Source organism: Typha angustifolia, chromosome 15 (genome assembly GCF_048772165.1).
Source record: "Typha angustifolia cultivar Huaian chromosome 15, ASM4877216v1, whole genome shotgun sequence".
Classification (NCBI taxonomy): domain Eukaryota; kingdom Viridiplantae; phylum Streptophyta; class Magnoliopsida; order Poales; family Typhaceae; genus Typha; species Typha angustifolia.
Genome location: NC_133253.1, coordinates 16,926,570 through 16,945,701, shown reverse-complemented (window position 1 = coordinate 16,945,701; position 19,132 = coordinate 16,926,570). Strand labels below are relative to the sequence as shown.

The window sequence follows — 19,132 nt, the reverse complement described above, 5'->3', positions numbered from 1 at the left end:
CACAACAGCAAGAAGAAGTACGAGTTCAATCTTACTAGAATCTAAACTTTGCCACTCTATTTGACTGAACAAATTTAAAATCATTACTATCATCCATCCTCCACCCAAATAATCCCTGCACATATCTTTCTCACCAAATGTCCACCTCCTCAAAGAACTTTGTGCTGAACAGAATGCGACATGGCAACGGCCTCTAGAATGGGTTAGGTAAACTGATACATCAACGTTTAGAATAAGACCACATTTGGTATACTGAGGATGCTGAATAACTCCAATAGAATGTACAAAAGAAGATTGCAGAACTTTAACAAATTTATACACAAAGGACCAGCATCCTTCCTCCAAGAAGAGTAAGTCCACCACAACAGCTCTAATGATACAAAACACACACCAACACAAACCCAGAAATTCTCGAGTACTATGACATGCTCAGACCATCTAAACCTCTTGCCAGTTCAAACTCAATAGCTGACACACCGGTGCTTCCATTCATCTTCTCTTCCACCTTAGTATTAGTACTGATCATATTTTGTTCAGTCCCATCTACTCCTCCACTGGAAGCAGCAGCACATTCGCCAAATCGGTAACAAGTGATGAGGTGGTCATTTGTTATGCCTGAAGTTTGCATGAAGGAATAAACAACTGTTGGTCCGACACTTCGTAAACCCCTTCTCATCAGGTCTTTACTTATCACATCTGCTTTGGGGTTCTTCACTGGGACCTGACGTGGATAGCGGAATCTGCTTAAGATAGGCTTGTAGTTCACAAAGCTCCAGCAATATCTATCAAACGATCCAAACTCCTCTATGATCTATACAAGCAGAAGAGACTGAACATTAATGGTTTGTAATAATGAAAAGTAAAAAAGGCAATGGTCCAACTCTTGTATGCAAATTCTTATGAGGATGAAATGCAGTAAGAAATAAACATAACCTCTATATATATATATATTCGAGGAACCATTTCAGTGATTCTAATCAATGTGCACAAATGAGCTTGTCCTAATTGTAGGAACAAAAGATTTTGAAAGCAACGAGCAAATCAAAACAGGTGCAATTAAGCAGCCAATAAACAGAAACAGATCACAACAGAAGTTTCCAAAAAGAAGAGAAAAGAGACTTTAACGAATCAACCTTGAGTATCTCACGTGCGTTCTCAATAATGGCACGCAGCTTTGGCTCAGACAACAGGGAGCTGGCAGGGCTTCCTGGCCCTATAATCTTCTTTTCATTTAATTTAGAGACCAACACTGGATCAAAATCCATGAAAACTTCCCTGTGATGCATGTTTGAGAGGATGTCAAGGTTATACAGTTCTCAAGTGTTTATAGCACTAAAATTTACCTAAAGATATGCCTCTTTTTGAGAATTGCTGGCCATGTCAGTTCAGCCAATGCGCCTGATAGAACCAGCAACTCAAACAACTTCCTGTAAGGTCATGCAGAAAACGGAAGGTCAAATTTGTACAAGAAGTTATGAGTTAGAAAAGATTGAAATGAGGGTTGACATCACATACTTATCATCATGCACTGGGACTCCCCACTCCTCATCATGAAAAGTAACATAACAAGGATCTGTTGCAAAGTTAAACCAGGATTTTATATTAAGAAAATTAGCTGAAAGGAAAAAATACAAATGAGCATAGGTAAAATATGGTTTTACAAGACTAATTTCATTGGAAGGAGAATTTCAAGGATAAGTAAAACAAACCAAAGATATCAATCTACAAATGATTTGCGTAGCAAGTGTAAATATAGAAAACAAATGTCCAAGTATGGTGCACAAGCATGCCAACCTTACTAAACACCAGCATACAAACACATTACACATACTCACCAAATGCACACAAACACCTACCCACACACACACACACACAGTATACAGTACCTTACCAGAACATTCACAGTAACACATAAGATCCTCATTTATCCATTATTCAATTTCTTTTACCTTAAAAGTTGCCATATTAAAGATTTCTGTGTTTTCATTTTTCATCCTAGAGTTAGCATTCCCATACACCAAGCCATTTTATGATGTTAGATTTTCCCATAGATCTAACAGTCACAAATATTATGAGAAACATGAAGAAAAGAAGGAGAATCAGTGACACTTTATCAACTCATTTTGACAAGATTCCCGAAAGAATTAAGTCATATTTGAGAAAATTCCTAAAAGGAATCAATATCAGGACCCATTAGACTCCAGCATTGACACTCAAGGAATTGTAACCAAATTCTGACCAAAGAAAAAATGAGGCAAAAGAATATCACATTACCTGAAAGAACCATTTGACTAGTAGTTGTCTATCCAAATGGTCGCAATTTATACTCATGCAGCCATTGAGATACAAAACAGAGTTTCACTAGGCCTGGAAAGAGTCTAGAGGAAGAAGAAAGATGACAATTTTTTATTGAGGAGTTGTCTTTAACTCTAAGGCATTAATTACCCAAAGAAACAAATACAAGACAAATTTGATATTTTCCAAAAGAATGATAACAAATTTTGTTTACTATAAACTAACAATTGGACTTTACATCTTGACAGGAAATATACATTGCAACATATTATTCAAATAGCTTAATCTAATTTGTCAAATGTCCCCACACACACAAACAGGAAAAAAAAAATTGATATGACAAGCTGAAATTAGTATAGTAAAACTACCATCTTTCTGCTTCACTATTGCCAAAATTTCGATAGCTATTTGCATAGTCACAAAGTAGAGTAAAGCTACTAGTTCCTGGTTCTTAACTCAATTAATTAGTGCATCGGCAGTGAATTATTAGGTCGAGCAAAAAAACTTCAACCCAAAAGAAAGCAGATAAACTAATCAACCAAGACGCACCAGTATTCGCAGTCACCCAAGAACACCTTCTCTTTCCAGACAAGAAATCGGACGGCGGCATAGTGAAGCCATCAGGTAAAATCTTGTCAAGTTTCGAGGCGACCTTATCTGACTTCGGAGCGGCCTGCCTCCGACGGCTGGGGAAGCCCGGCCTCCCTATCCTCCCCGTCGACGCCCGGCTACAGAACGAATCCGTCGAAGCATCCGACGAGCAAGACGCATTAAGCGAGAGGTTGGAGCGGAGCAGCAGCTCCTGCCTCCTTAGCGCCGAAGGAGACGGAGACTTCTTCTCCTCCGCGGCTGCTCTCCCCACCTTGCTCGGCTTCGGAGAAAGCTTCCGAGCTGTAGAAGGCGACCTCGCCTTGTTCCCCGCCGGTCCGAGCACCGGCCTCGCCTCGGAATCTGCGACATTCATGGACCGTACCTTTGGAGCTCCAGACATCAAGCCGAGAACCGGGTTTCACCCAAAGATCTCAGCTTTGGGAGCTCATAGAACGAGAATCTGAGCTCCTAATCTCAAGAATCCACGGCGAATCGAAAGGGGGAAAACCCTAGAGCAGCTCTGCACTCGAAAGCTCGCAACGTTTGAAGAGGATACTAGAAAGAGTAGAGAATTCCACCGCCATTTCGCCAATTGGCCCACAATTCCTCGCTAAATTTCCAAATTTTCCACACAAACCCTCTCCATCGCATCAAAACCTCTGCGTTACCCTAGAATCCGCAAGCCCAAGCGCGATTGCTCGAAGCCCTAGGGAAGAAGGCGAATCCCTCCGACCGAGCCACGGAAACGAGAACAAGTAACAGGCGGAAACGGGAAACGCACCCAAGAAGCAAGCTTTGGAGAAGAGGAGGAAAAGGCTGTGAACTTGTGAAGAGAGAGAGGGAGAGAGAGAGAGAGAGAGTGTAGGGTCTCCAACCGGCGTGACTGGGAAATCTCGGTAGGATTTAATAGGATCGACCGGCTATAGGCGGTGGCACTGTCGGGAGAGCAGGGTCACGTCCGGAATCTATAGTTTGGATTTTTCTATTTTCACTGGTTCGAGAATACCTCATCTTGTGCTGTTATTTACGTCCACTGCCAATACACAGAAGGTTCGCTACGCTCTCTTTCCTGTTTTTTTAACTATCGCTCGTTTCCATATTATTACACATGAAAGAAAGCCTCTCAAAATCTCAATCTTCTATTAATTAATTAATTAATATTATTATTATTATTATTATCTTTTAAATTCATAAAATAAACTCATGAACTAAATTTATGACTTTTAAACCGTTACGTTTTAGCGGAAGAAAAAAAAAATAGAATATACCAATATATTGTTAATAGTAGAGAAATATTTCAATATTTTTATATTCTCGTCGTAAGATATTTTTAATAATTTAAAGAATATATATGCACTAAAATTATTTATATATAATATAATAATTATGGATTTAGTTGGAATTTATCCTTATTATTTATACTATTACATATTTACGGGGACTAAATATTGGGACCATTACAATAAACCCCTCTTTTCTACAGATCACACAGTGGGCTCCGCCAAGTTTCTTTTATGGATTTCTCTGAAAATGGCATCACACCAAGAGGCTAAAAACTAGACCTAATAGATTAGACTTGGGGCCACATAAAAATACTAGGTTTAATTATCTCTTTTTAGTGGGAAAATGGTTGTTAGAGCAGGTACGAATGCATATGTATGCCCAAACTTTAATCTCATTATGGTATATTCAATGAGTTGTTTACCAAACTTTGTTTTTTGGAATGCTTAGGGATGGTCATTTTTCATTGTTGATCACTAGTATAGTTATTAAGTTAACATATTAAGTTTTATTTTTAAATTGTAATGATTCAAATTTTTGGAGTAGTTTTTCTTTTAGTATGCTTTTAGAATAATTGATTAGTTAACACTCAAAACTAGATGATATGGTTGGAACAAGGAGTGGCAAACTAATATTAGTATTAGCATTGCCAATGTATCATTTGCTATGTATCTCTGTATGTGTTTGCAACCTTTGATGTCAGTAACTTATCGTTGCATGATGAGATGTTTAGTTGGATATCTGCATGTTATTTCATAATCTACAATACCGAAGATAGAGACAAAGGAATCCAGAGTACATAACTACAACCATGATTGCAATTAATATTAATTGAGTAGAAGACTACTTTTAAGGCTCAAATAGTACAGTCCATCAGCTCCATCTGGATTCTGGAGAGGTGGGATAAGGACGATTATTTGGATAAACCTCTTTTTATCTCACAAGATTAGTCAGATATATTTATAGTAACTATAATATAATATATTAGAATATATATATATATATATATAGTGAACATGTTTTGATATGGAATATTAATTTATGATTTTGTTCATAATATGTAAATTATGTTGAATTAAGTTTAATTATCTTTTACTAGAAATTATGAAAAAATCATGATGTGATAATTTAATTATTATAAAATAAAAATATAATTTTTATTTAATTTTTAACCTATTTATTATCATCCTATAACAAAATAATAAATATCTATTTACATTAAACTATGAAAATGGCAATATGATTAACGTGATCATTTTTATCTTTATCCTAACTATCACAATTAAAAAACATCATTTTATCCCATATTTTTATCCAAAGCTTATTCAAAAAATTTCAACCAAAAACCTAAAATTAAATCGGGATAAAAAAACTCTTATTTTGTCTCAATCCCTTTTCTTTTCTTATCCAAAACTATAGCTCTAAAAGAGGGGGGATGATAAATTATGCTAGTTATATAGTTCCTAATCATGGATCTTATGAAATGATCAACACTATCAACCTACTCAAATTCCATATATATATATATCAGCCAATGAAATGAACCTATGTTGTTGTATATGGTGGAATCCAACTCCAATCACAAATATTTAATTAGTAAAAGTCATTATTGAGCTACATTTATCTACTGTGTGTAATTATTGCTGTTAAGATTAGTGCTAATGTTCCAAACAGCTATTAATACATGCTCGATTTAATGAGCTCGTCAAATTATTAGGACCTTCAAGTACATCTATCATCAGATGGGTACATCATCAAATAGACGTACGTGACTCAAGTATACTATTCGTTGGATATCATCAAAATTACTTTGTTCTCCAAAGTAGAACTAAACTTGGAAATTTCCATAGCTTGGAATCAAATTATTTCACTAATGACACAAAGGATATCGTTGTGCTTGCCTAGTCAAGAAGATGATGTCTCACCCAATCTTTCTATTCTATGAGTGTGACAATTTTAATATGCTAGTGCGTGGAATATATGCCCGATGTCATGGAAACATCATTAGGAACACTGGGTAATTACCTCGCTAAGATTATGATATCTTATAGTTACATTATACGATAATAATTTTTAGTTTGAATTTTAACGGCATTGATATAGCTTTTTAGATTTATAGTCAATCGGAAATCCATATGGTAAGCGAGATTGGTGTTTTCTTTAAATTTATAACCATGATATATAGTATAGTAGTTGAGTCATATAAGGAGGTAGGGTGTACAAGATTTGAATTGTTTTTCGGAAGAATTAGCTTAAATGTCTAACTTTTATATTAGAGAAGACTATCCCTATGTCCGGTATATAATTAACTAACGGGCTCATGATCTATTTTATTTAAAAAAAAGAAAAAAAAACTTAAATTAAAAATAGTGAAAAGGGTTGTTATTAGGAGCTAATCATTCTCTAAGTCTCCATTAATTGCAAGGTTAGGTGCAAAATAAACAATAAGATTATTCAAGATTGTAGATTAAAATAGGAAGATTAGGCATCAAATGATGAGTTTTAAGCTAAAAAACAAGTACAATATAGGTATAGCATCAGCCTCAACAATAATTAGAGAAGGCTAATATATTAAGTAAGCATAATTAGTTTAACTGATCAGTATATTAACTCTGGTTTTGTGGTTCTCTACAAATTAAATATGTGGTCCAGCAGATAAAAACTATCTTTAATCGGGATTCTCTCAAAAGATATTTGGACTTATCCTAATGACCTGAGTTGCATTCTATTAGCAAAACCATTAAGGATATAGTTCCCTGGAGAAGAACTTTATTAGTACTTATGAGGATATATGAAAAATAAAAGAATAATCTCAAGTTGTTTTAATATGAATAGTTATACGGCGGCTTCTTAGACAGCCTATTCGGCGCCATAATATGAATAGTTTACGTGTTTAGGTCATACGTTGCCCTCGGGTTAAGTAGCAAATGAAATATTTAATTAACAAAGATTAGTCAACTTAGCAAAGATTAATTATTATTACTATTATTGTAGGAACGTACTAGATCTTGTTTAATTTCTCGTTCCATCAAAAAAAAAATATCCTCATAATTGTTATTATTATATTTATGGGAATATATTATCGGGTTGTTATATCTGTTAGTGCTCTACAAGGATACGTACGTAAGGAATATATCATCAGCTTAATAATGAATCCAATTCCAACTCATTTGGATAATTGTTACAATAAATACATATACAGCATATATATATATATATTCCAACTAATTAGGTGGCAAATCACTAATCCAACCTTGAACAAATTTTAGAATTTTATTCTTTTTGAGAAGGAGCTGCACCTTATCCAGTTATCCCTTTCTGCTATGTTGAAGAGGGTCCCTTTTGGCGTCCAAATTAGTTTTATTTCCTCTAATTATATGGTAATACTTGCCATCTCTTAAAAATCCCACTAGCTTTTCAATTGATTGTAGTAAAGCAAGGGCTTTTTATGAAACCGATGTACCCTAAATTTCTAGGACCGTAGAATATATAATGTTAGACGAAGCCCACCACCTCTCTGAAGGACAAAGAAAATGATATGATGGAAAGTTATTACCTAACCGAAGCAATTTAAGAAAAAGAAACAACGCATCAAGACATTGTGTGTATAATATACCATACTGAATCAGAATCACTGACCATCAAACTTTGACAGGGCTAAAAGAAGCTCAAAGCAGAGAGTATGCTGTGAACTTCTTTCCGAGAATGTTTAATGCTAAGTTAAAATTATATATATAAAAATATAAAATGCTGTAACAATGGTTTCGCTGCTAAATGTTTACAAACTTGATGAGTGATAAATGAAAAGATGAAAGAGATGGGCAAGACTGCATAGGATAGACAGCATATCCGTAAGTTGGAGCAGCAAAACTTCAGCACCTTCTCATTCTTAACACTTAAAAACCTGTCATAACATCCGGAAATGGCAGCTGCGACAATTACAAACATCAGATTTATCCAATGAAAGAATATATATAGATTTCAGATTACCCTAATGCACATGATGATATCATGAAGTAAGAAGAAAATGAGATAGTAACAAAAGTATTAACATAATAAACATATGAAATCAGCAGATTCTTCAGAATCTATAGGTCGAACTTTGCAAACAAGGTGTGCTGATAGAAAAATCAACCAGCTAGCTGGAGCCAATGACTAATATTTCTAGAGGGAAAAACATACAGAAACAATGGGTGCAACAAAATCCAAAACATTAACATTTGGTCAGTTTCTTAAAGTAAATACACCTTATCCATCAACTCAAGGCATGACTGCATGAAGACTTCATCAGATATGATCAATACGATAAAACAGCAGAGGACCAAAAGACAAGGTAAGTTGATAGGTGGAACAAAGATACCTAACAAAGAAGTCATGATATGTTAATTATATTTCAACTAAAACATTCTCCACAGTTCCGTGGAAGATACTGCAGGAGCAAACAAATATCAGATGATCTCTCTAATGGGTGGAAATAGTCTAAACTCTGACACGATTTCCATTGGGAGCTCAAGAGCTAGAAAGAATATGAACTGGGGAAAAGAAGAAAGAGAGCATACCCCAGCAGTCCCCTGCCACGCCACTGTCTAGGCGTCACAGTCAGGATTATTGAACAACCCTGCCTCATAATGACTAATGATACAGGACGACCCTGGTTGGACTGTGCTTCATTAACTAGCCTTGCTTGTAATCCATCACCAGTTTCCACATTTCCAAACTTTATGATCTCATCCCCAAGCTGTAGACCATCTTCTGCTGCAGGTGAATCCTCAGCTATTTCATCAATCATAGCAAAAGGAAGCCCTACAATTGGGTCCTCTTCCATAGGAGAATACTGAGTGGAACTATCATTAATAGAAGTTGATGTGCCTGCAGCCATGCAACAATAGTTAGTTTAGTAAGCCTACTATTTCCTCTTTCTTTCCTTGTGATCCATTATTTCAGAAGAAGCAGGTTTGGAATACAAAAATTGTGCTGACCACTGCACTGTCATTTGACATGGCCATGGAGACACGGAAGAGATCAATATGAAAATCTATGCCTAGTCTACTAAGGCACTACTACTTATAAACACAAACCATAAAGTTGTACCCCAGGATCATCTACAGAAAAATTATAGCATAGCCCATTGATTTCCCATCATTTTTCATTAGAAGCCCAATAAGGGGCAATGTTTCCTTTCTCAGGATTAACCATTTAGATGCAGTCCACATTAATATCAGAGGATAATCATGAGATGATAACAAAATTTCAGGGGCCGATCCAAGACAAAGACAGACATGTAGAGATTCCACAAGATGAATGATGATAAAATCAGGTTTACATGCCCAGAAATCTAATACATTAAATGCAAGGTTCAAGAACAATATTTAGACAGATAAGCATCAGCAATTAATTACAGCAGCTATATCAAGCACACATACAACATGAAAAATATAGAACCTGTTGGTGCTTAAGTAGTGTACCTGAACATGTCGAGGGCCCTGCCGCATATTTAGAAAATCTATGTAAAAGTTGCAGATTCTTATCTATTTTGTCTGATAAATCCTTGTGATCATTGCGCAATTCTGCAACAAAGAAGATGATGGAGAGGTATGATCGTTAATCCTTCCTAACAATCAACATCTATTGGAGCATCGACAATAAGATAAGTACATGGATGTTAAATCATCGGGCTATACTACTAGTTGCATTATCATGGCTACCCATCAACATATATCGTGCTTAGTTATATACACACTAAATAGTACCAACATTAGAAACCAAGTAATGCTTCGGATTCCAAATTAAATTATAAAAGACGGAACTTGCTACCATACAATTAGATAAACAAGAATCTTAAAAAAAAAAAAAAGGAAAAGATGAGTTGAAAGATGGAATTAGGTTTTTCGACATCCTCAACGCATAACAGAACCAAAAACAGAATTCAGCATACCAGCGAGCCGACGGCGTTGGGCTCGAACGGCCGGGATGTCGATTCCTTCCCTCGGAAATCCCTGTCAAAGAAAAAAGAACAAAGAACAAATTTTGATCAGATCGGAAAGTAGCGAAGGAGAAGCGCATCAAATTAAGGGTTTTGGATTTGCCTCGGAGTCTACAAGGTTGCCGGAGATCCCAGGACCACCGGGCCTGCACAGGAACTCGATGATGGAGTTCATCTGGGTCTCCACGGCCGCCCTCTTATCCATCAGAGTCATTGCCTCCACCTTCAGATTCATCGCCACCATTATTGCTGCACACTTGAGGCTTCGAGACAGTATAAAGGCGACTCGGATTGCTTCCTTTAGCCTAAGAGGCTAAGAGGGCCTTCGAGGCTAAAAGAATTGAGGGTTTATTCTCGCAGTAGAGTTACCTTTTTTATTAATCAATTTAATGAAGATCTACTGTTAAGATCTTTAAGGTATAATAGAAATAAAAAATATTATCGGTTCAGTAAGTATTTTTTTAGATATATAATATTGTACATTATTTTTTAATAATTACATTATCTTAATATTTTATTAAGTAAAAGACATATATATTATTAACTGAGAATAATGTATATATATCAAAATAAGAGTATTGATGTCTTTTATAATTAACTTGATAAAAATTTCATTATATTTTATTTTTTTGATTATTTTTTATTATTTACATATATCTTTCATTAGTTTAAAATTAATTTAAATTAAAATTTAATAGATAGAGATAGAGAATTATATTTAAATTAAAGTTTATCTCCAAATAATCAAAGTTAAATTATTTAATATTAAATGATATCTCCTATAATTAAGCTATAATTATATTTAAGAGAGAAATCTCAACGGAAGAAGAAAAAAAATACGTATAGCACTTCTTACGTACCGTAAAGTTAATTATTTATCAATCAGTTTGATGAAGATCTAATGGTTAAGATCTTCAAAGGTATAATAAAAAAATTAAGAAGTTAAGCACACGTAATTAAATCTTCTTAACTAATATATTCTTTTTCTTACTTAATGTGGTTTTGGAACCGGTACCGGTTTCCTGGTACCGAGTATGAAAATTAGCTATTATAGTCATTGGATTAAGATTATAAATTTTGAAAATGCATTGAGATATTTGCTAAAAAAATTTAGTTTGGTATAATTGAAAAAAGATAATATGATATTATTTAATCCTCTGAATCGGCTATAATAAATCCGACTCCGCATCCGTATTCTCGGATTCGGATCCGGATCCGGATCGATACTTTTTAAATGAACGAAAAAACTCTCAACTAAAGATAGATTAGAAAATATCGGCACTAGTTTTGACGATTAAGTACTTTGAGGCAAGATCTTGATGGGCAATACACCAATAGTAGCTCTGCTTGTATGCACGGACGATCCTAACCTCATAATCCAGAAGTAATAAGTTGGCATCCTATGGAAAAGAGGATATGGAGTGAGAATGTGAGCAACGAAAATATTAACCTATGAACTAGGATGCCACAATAATCGACTGTTTCTTTTTTTGTTTTTTAATAAATAAATAAAGGGGATATAAACCTCACACTAGATAAGAGGTAAACTTGATATTATTAAAATTATACTAATCAAGTATATAAAATAATTGAAACACTCACGTATAATTAAGAGCATAGGAGGTAGAGTGATGACCCTCCAAATAAATCTTAGCTACCATTGGTAATATAGAAAGACGGATAAAAACTCTATAAAAAATTGCCCCAAGGAAAACATAAACACAAAAGAATTGGAGTCTTATATGGCTCCATCACGACCGCATGAGGTATAAGAAAGTGTTTATGGATTAAGTAGAAAAAGTGGAAAAAGGACTTTTTTGGTGGTGAAAAAATATAGAGCAACATTGACCTGTGCTTGTGTGGTTGCACTTGGGCCCAGTATTGCAAGTAACAACCTCAATGTTCCTTCACCATACTCCATATTCTAATAGTTGCCTTGCTGACTTTAGCCATACTCCAAACACTATGCAAGTCCATTTTTTGATAGTCATAACTTGTAACTATCAAATAACAAACGGAATTTGTTGCCTTGACATCATTTGCCATTGTAGAAGGAAACAAATTAATATTCAGAAGCATTAGCATATCTGTCAGTTTGAGCATGGACGACATGGATTGACTCGTTATACATTTTGCCTTATCTCTTAACTTATGAATATTAAATTATTAAACTACTTGGTTCCATGACTTCCAAAGTGACTTGCATTACTGTACTCACTGTCTCCATGTTGAATCTTTAACTTATTTTGATTTAAGTTGTTTCCTATTAGTTTAGATTCTTTAGATCATGTGTAAATGTATAGCTTGAAATCTGATCGTGTGGATTCTTTTAATGAAGGTGTCATTTTTCTTGAGGGATTCTGATGACGATTTTATTCAAAGAAAATCATAGTAGCATTAGAGATCTCTGGGGAGAAGTTTTGGAGGATGCTACTGGAGGAAAGCCATTGGGACTCTATGAAATCTGGTGTAGCTGATATGGTGAACACTGGAGGTTGTCAAGGTGGTTCTGTAATAGCTGCACTTTTCTTGAAATGGGTTTTCAACCCACACTCCCTCTTAATTTTATTCTCTCAAAACTTATATATTATGGCAAAAGTTCAGCTTCATAGATGTCACCTGTGATCAAACATGACCTATTGCTAATACTAAATGAGGTCTTGCACAAAATCTAATAATCTAGTTCATGATGCGATATAATTCATTAATACTAAATAGCTCCCAAAGGTCCTTGAAATCCGGTGAAGTACCTTTATTATATTTCTAGTTGTTGTGGTATTGCTAGATCTGAAAGTAACCTTTTGTGCACTTTTCTATTTCAGACATCTCCTTCTCAAATCTAGAAGTCCTCTTTAATTTTAACCTACCGCAAGACTTCATCCTCTAATTAAAACTTACGAAGCTAAGGGAAAAACATGTTAGGAGAACAAACACATTTGTTTAGAACCACATCTTTCTAATCTTTGTATTTTGTCAATTAGAAGATTAATTGTTAACTGAAAGATGTAATAGACTGGCTGAAAATATGATGTTATTAAATTGAAATAGGTTTTTTCTTTTGCAATTAGTTGATGAGAAGGTCCAATGGCTGCATAGTGATAGAGCAAGACCGGTATGGAACGATAAGAAGCGCGCTGCAACGAGATTTGGAGTGCCAACCTGGGTTGAATGGGTTTTGAAGAACTCCTTTTAGATATGGTAGAAGCTTGATTAACTGGATTAACATATTTCTAAAGACGGAAACGTCTATGGTGATGAAGGAGCTTGCCATATTAATAAAGTAGATTGAAACTGGAAGGAACACAGAGCATGACATGCCTAGGTGTTGTTCATTTCCGCAAGCCAGGATAACTTAATAATGGCTCCATTTGTTTTAAGTTAACCTTGGATGAGTAGATTAAAAATATATATATATATATTATAATATAAACATATATTTTGTTTTATTGCCTGTATTGTTCATCATTCATTTCGATGGTTGGGATTGTTTTTGTGTGAGATCTCTTGTTCTAGAATATTTTACAGTTATCATGCTTGAAGCTTCGATGACGCTGTACAAGTGAATGGCAGCAGAAAAATTAGGCATTCACTAGAAAATTAGGCATTCCTTTAAGTTTCTCCTTAGTTAGTTTTAGAAGTACATCACTTGATTGCGAGTTCAACACATAAATTGTTTACTATCTATATGAGTTTTCGATCGAAATGGCCTTGTAGCCCAAACTAAATACAAAGTGGTTGGTTAGGAATTCAAGTTGTCTAACTTATGTGGGCCAAAAACTCACTATCTAGTTCGGATCTGAACCAGATAATGACATATTCATACGAAGAATCCGAACCGTCAACAAAATCATGGCGGCTTTAGAAGGCTCCAGAACTCGATGCGATACGCGAGGCAACAGCGTCGACAACAGGTTTCTTAAGCCGCAAGCAGAGTATGTGGTCTCCTTTCTTCTGCCATTTCCTGTAGATCATATTGTTCGATTTGTTGTTGGTGTTTGTGAGGATGGTCTTTTATGGTTTTAATTTCTGTGCTAAATCAAGATAAAGAATAGTTTTGTGTGTGATTTGTTTACTTCGGTTCGTCTTTTTATTTTGTTCTCCAACAACAGCGACCTTTGGAGAGGGGATTCCCCTCTCTTCCTTTCTGTTGCAGTCTCCCTCTGTCATATTGTTGTAGCAACAAGCCGATCTACTTAAGTTATGAATCTCATTGCTGCCATTTGACTCCCTATATAATTGCAAGCTAATGAGAAATCAAAATGGATTTTGTTATTTAATTGATTATTGTATTAATATTTTCTACATTATGATTAATATTTATGTGAGAGGCACCCCAAAATAGAATAGCGAAGTATACGTATTTAATACGTATCGGCCCTAATATATGTATCCGATCTATTTTTAGAGTATCTGGAATTAAAATATTTAATTTTTATTTTTGATAAATGTTGGGGATACCTTTTATATTTATTGGCTAATCAGGCGGGTTTATTTTTAATAAACCCGTTAAGCTAACCCGAACTAACTCTCCCCTACTCCATTTCGTTCTACCCCTCCCTCAAACATTTCGTGCCCTAGTCCATCCGTTCTCACCCGCTCTCGACCAACGAGTCAACGTCGACGCGGTTCTCCCCTTCTACCTCGTCGAACCAGCCGACGACGACACCGTTCTCTCGGCATTCGACAGCGACGAGCCGTGGACAACACCTATCTTCCTCTCTCACTCTTTCACGGCGGTATTTTATTCTCCCTCTAATTGTCTCTCTTTTTTTTCCCTCAATTTCTTCTCAGTTTCTTCTCTGAATTTTATTCACCGGATTTCTTCCAATTTTCCCTTCTCAATTTCTGTTTTCAGTTTCGTTCCTCAGTTTTTTTTTTCTTTTCTTTTCTCAGTTTTTTCTCCCTTGTTCTCTGAATTTTTTTCCTCTGATATTGCGCAGATTCTCTTCTCCTGTATGTTAATTTGTTCTTGAATGGTTCGTAGAACTTCTCTTTTTTATTTCACAGAAGCAAAACCAATTATAGGTTAAATTATAATATTAGAATTCGTATCTTAATACTAACAGTTAGATTAGAATATGTAGGTCTATATAATTTATTTCTTTGCACATATACATGTATAGTTGTCATAAGAATATAATTTTTTATATAATTTATTTATTGTTGTACCCTAGACGTATTGTACCCTATTTTTGAGAGTTTGTGGTATCCCCGTATCTGTATCATATCTGTATCCGTGCTTCATAGATCCTTATGCATTTCAGTAACTCATAATATGCATATGTTTAGTTCCTTTTGGTATCTTCGTCTCTGTGCACTGTTTGAATCTGTCGTTACATTTGCGTTGAGAGGAGCAAATGTTGTTAGGAAAATCATCATGCCCTTGATCTTGATGGCCTCAATGTTTATTATTAGTGGATGCATGGATGGGAGGTAGTGCCTGACTAAACCTAATTCTAATATTGTATATTGTGTTGATTATTCAATTTGTAAGAAGTCAAGTGGTAATTGATTGTAAACATATACGTTTAGTTCTTTATAGACTATTGAAAGATCCAATTTATATTTGTATCCAGTTAAGACTCAATTTATATTCGACCTATATTCGTATCCAGTTGCTATCCAATCTATATTTGATCTGTATTTGCATTCATTTAAGATCTGATTTGTACCCATATTCGTTTAGTTAATATATGATTTTAAATTTTACTACCTATTCGAATTCATATCCAAAGCAAAAAATTTGGATTCAGATATTGGAAAGGATATAAACGAGCCAAGCCTGAGCGAGCTAGTTCTAGCTCAGGCTTGGCTCGAAATTAATTTCGAGCCTAGTTTGATATTTAGGTTCAGCTGAGCCGAGCCAGACCAAGCCCAAACTCGAGCCTAATTGAAGGAGGAGGAGGAGGAGGAGGCAGTGGTGGCAGCTTGCTAAAGGAGGAGGAGGCGGCAACTTGTCAATGAGGAGGAGGTTTCAGCAGCAGCAGCTTGCCGATGGAGGAGGATGTGGAGGCCGATGGAGAAGGCTAGAAGAATAGGAGGAGGCTGATAAAGGAGGAAGAGGAGGAGGATGTTGGGTTTGTTGGACAAAATTTATTTGACTTAGGGTTAGGTTTAGATAGAGATAGGAGCCATTGGATTAAAGATCTAATGGTTATAAATATATTATAATATATATATATATATATATATATATATATATATATATATATATTAATAATAATTATATTTGAGCCTGAGCTTGAGCAAAATTTTAATTGAGTCTTAAAACAAAGCTCAAGCTCGTCTCAACTCAAGCCGAATTGAGCCGAGCCCGAGTGCGAGCCTTTTCTTTATTTTGACACCTCTTGATATGGGTTGAGCATTATCCAATACATTTCCACCCTTACATGGAGAGTTGCTGCAGCGGCAAAGAATTAAAAATGGAAAAAGAAGAAGAAGAAAGGAACAAAGGGAGAGTAAACTTTTTTTTTCTCCTATTTTTAGATCATATTTTTTATGTTTTTAGGATTTTTCCTGTATTTTATTATAATTTTTAGAATTTATGTAATTGAAAATATAGTTTGATACCAAAATAGCTATACAACAGCTGAAATTGTCCTGAGTGGCTAATACCGATTCCAAAACTGATATTTAGAATCTTGGTTCAAATTGTATTCTTGGATGACAGAGGTTAAACTTTGGAGGGATGATGATCCCTTTTATTAAGAGATTGATAGTTGTTATGCAAGTTATCATTATGTAGCAAAGTACAGAGTATCAATACTGTAATAGATACTTCTAGTTTTGTCATGTATATTAATGTGACAGAGTTCTGACCAACCCAATTAGTTCATTGTTGCTTAATTACCAAATATGACTTCAGGAGGTTTTAGTCACCTCTGATTGACAAGATCATAAGATTTCTCAGTTGCCTAGGTGCTAAATGATGCTGATATTGAATGTCATGGTAGAAGGAAGATCTAAAGAAGAGATTGAAGAAGTTGATAGAAATGAAAGTTTTAAGCAGTAGCTCTAGCTCTGCAGGATTGTATGACTTCTGATTTTCTTCTTCATGCTTTCTCTTGAACATGGTTCACATGACAAAAGGAAACTGTTGTAAAAGTAGCTGTACCTCTCTGCATTAGGTAGAACGTTTTGTGCCTGTGAATTGAATTTATCATATTTATTGAAAATCAGAATCTGATCTATTTAACTGATGGGATTTTGAAATTCTGATTTGGTGGGACACTTTTCAACTGACATTAACATGATTCTAGTTGCATTCTCCTGCCCTTATTTGTAAATGGGACTCCTTGCTATATGACTCATCTCATCTTTCTTGTCGAACTGAGGATTTTAATTGCTTGAAATATCTTATATTATCTTCTAGTTATCTTATTGCTGCTAGTTCATGCAAATCCATTCTAAGAAGATTAATTGCTGCTTTAATTTTAACAGTTAAGGTTTGCCCTTATTGACCTAATAGCATTGCTTCAAATCACAAAAATAGACTCCAAAAATGGAGTTAAGATCGAAGAATTAGTTCTCTGTCAACACTGCATTGATGGGAGGCCTAGGAGGGATGCCCTTCTAGTAAGTTCTAGAAAAATGATTCTCCTTTTGTAAAAAAAAAATCTAAGACATTCAGGGAAATATGTTGCATTGTGCCCCTGAGACCTACCTAACTTTAATGGAACACGGATACTTTATTTGGGGGTGTTGTATGCATACCCAATATGTATTGAATATTTGATATGGTCCTAATACAGTATATGGCTGAAAGAGTATACAGCCGAACAAGATGGGATGCATTTTTTAATTTTAAGTTGATTTAAAATTTTAGCAGGTTAGGTTCAAAGCCTCCATGTTAACTCATTTTACTACCTGTTAAATGTTAAATGCAAATATAAAATTGAGGGACAAAAGCCCTAGCTCCTCTCACATGATAATTGAGGGTGAAATTTTTTTTTCCCAAAACGCTACCCGTTCTCGCCGTTGTCCTTCAAAAGCGCTGTGGCTATTTCGATGAGCTCCTCTCTCACATTCTCCTTCTATGAGTTTGCATTTTTTAGATGTTAGTATAGGCTTTGCATTTTTACTATATATTCTATTGATTGACAATAGACTGCAAATATATTTTTATTAAGCCTTATACGTATTCTATTTTTTAAGAATTTGTTGTATCTCCGTGTCCATATTCCGTATCTATATTTGTGCTTTACAGCTCATTTTGTTAGATATTCTATAGCGACGGATGGTGTATTTTTGCTTTATGTAGGAAAAGATCATGCTTGAGAACAATAGCAATTTATTGCTAAGTGGTTCTTCCATCTTTCCATAATTTAAGTAGATGTTGATTCATGTGCTTGATTTGAAATTACTGCTGTATGTGTTGTGTTGTAAGTTTGTAAAATGTAAACTATGTCTCCACTTACAATGCATTTGATATCTTACATGCATTCTATAACAAATTGCCTGTCGAATTGTGTAGGTACTGCCTGTTCTGCTAGAACATGGGTAACGCAGAGGCATCTATGGCCATTTCTTCGAAAACGGCAGATCCTCCAGTTACTACCAAAGGATCAGCTGAAGAGGCCCCAGGATCTGATGCAAAGCCAAGAAAGAAGATCTGCTGCGCCTGTCCTGAAACGAAGAAGCTAAGAGATGAGTGCATTGTGGAGCATGGTGAGACTGCTTGCAGCAAGTGGATAGAAGCCCATCGTCAATGCCTACGAGCAGAAGGGTTTAAAGTTTGATGCCCTGCAGACACCGGAAAATGATGCTCGTTTCTTCTTTATTAGTGAATCTTAACAACTTATACTGGGACCTCAATCTTTTTTTTTTTTTATATAGTCTTCACTCTTCCCATGAAATGTCTAAATAAAGATGCCCAATAGTTCTCTTGAGGGCCAAAATTTTGATGAAATCACTTAAATAATGTTGCAATGATTCACAAAAAGTTGCTACAATTTTGTTAATGTCACATAAGATTACTTACTG

The 19,132-nt window shown here is 35.2% G+C and overlaps 3 protein-coding genes across 5 annotated transcripts; 1 reads left to right on the top strand and 2 right to left on the bottom strand.

Annotated features, from left to right (window-relative positions):
* Nucleotides 1–102: 102 nt before the first annotated feature.
* On the bottom strand, nt 103–3,750 carry LOC140779071 (uncharacterized). Its single transcript, XM_073124026.1, has 5 exons — nt 2,845–3,750; nt 1,516–1,573; nt 1,344–1,427; nt 1,134–1,275; nt 103–811 (listed from the first exon to the last, which is right to left on the bottom strand). Exons 1-5 carry the CDS (start codon nt 3,284–3,286, stop codon nt 419–421), a joined length of 1,119 nt encoding a protein of 372 aa, XP_072980127.1. The 5' UTR covers nt 3,287–3,750; the 3' UTR covers nt 103–418.
* Nucleotides 3,751–7,883: 4,133 nt separating this feature from the next.
* LOC140778193 (uncharacterized) lies at nt 7,884–10,506 on the bottom strand. The gene is made up of 5 exons (XM_073122785.1): nt 10,254–10,506; nt 10,103–10,163; nt 9,633–9,734; nt 8,727–9,036; nt 7,884–8,096 (listed from the first exon to the last, which is right to left on the bottom strand). Exons 1-5 carry the CDS (start codon nt 10,392–10,394, stop codon nt 8,075–8,077), a joined length of 636 nt encoding a protein of 211 aa, XP_072978886.1. The 5' UTR covers nt 10,395–10,506; the 3' UTR covers nt 7,884–8,074.
* A 3,487-nt stretch (nt 10,507–13,993) lies between these two features.
* On the top strand, nt 13,994–19,091 carry LOC140778180 (cytochrome c oxidase copper chaperone 1-like). Of its 3 annotated transcripts, none has more exons than XM_073122767.1 (2): nt 13,994–14,082; nt 18,624–19,091. In XM_073122767.1, the coding sequence occupies exon 2, from the start codon at nt 18,646–18,648 to the stop codon at nt 18,886–18,888; it is 243 nt and encodes an 80-aa protein (XP_072978868.1). In that variant the 5' UTR covers nt 13,994–14,082; nt 18,624–18,645; the 3' UTR covers nt 18,889–19,091. The 3 variants fall into 3 exon arrangements, with proteins under 3 accessions (XP_072978868.1, XP_072978865.1, XP_072978866.1); XM_073122764.1 differs by lacking the exon at nt 13,994–14,082 and adding an exon at nt 14,695–14,886; XM_073122765.1 differs by lacking the exon at nt 13,994–14,082 and adding an exon at nt 14,924–15,126.
* The last annotated feature ends 41 nt before the right edge of the window (nt 19,092–19,132 follow it).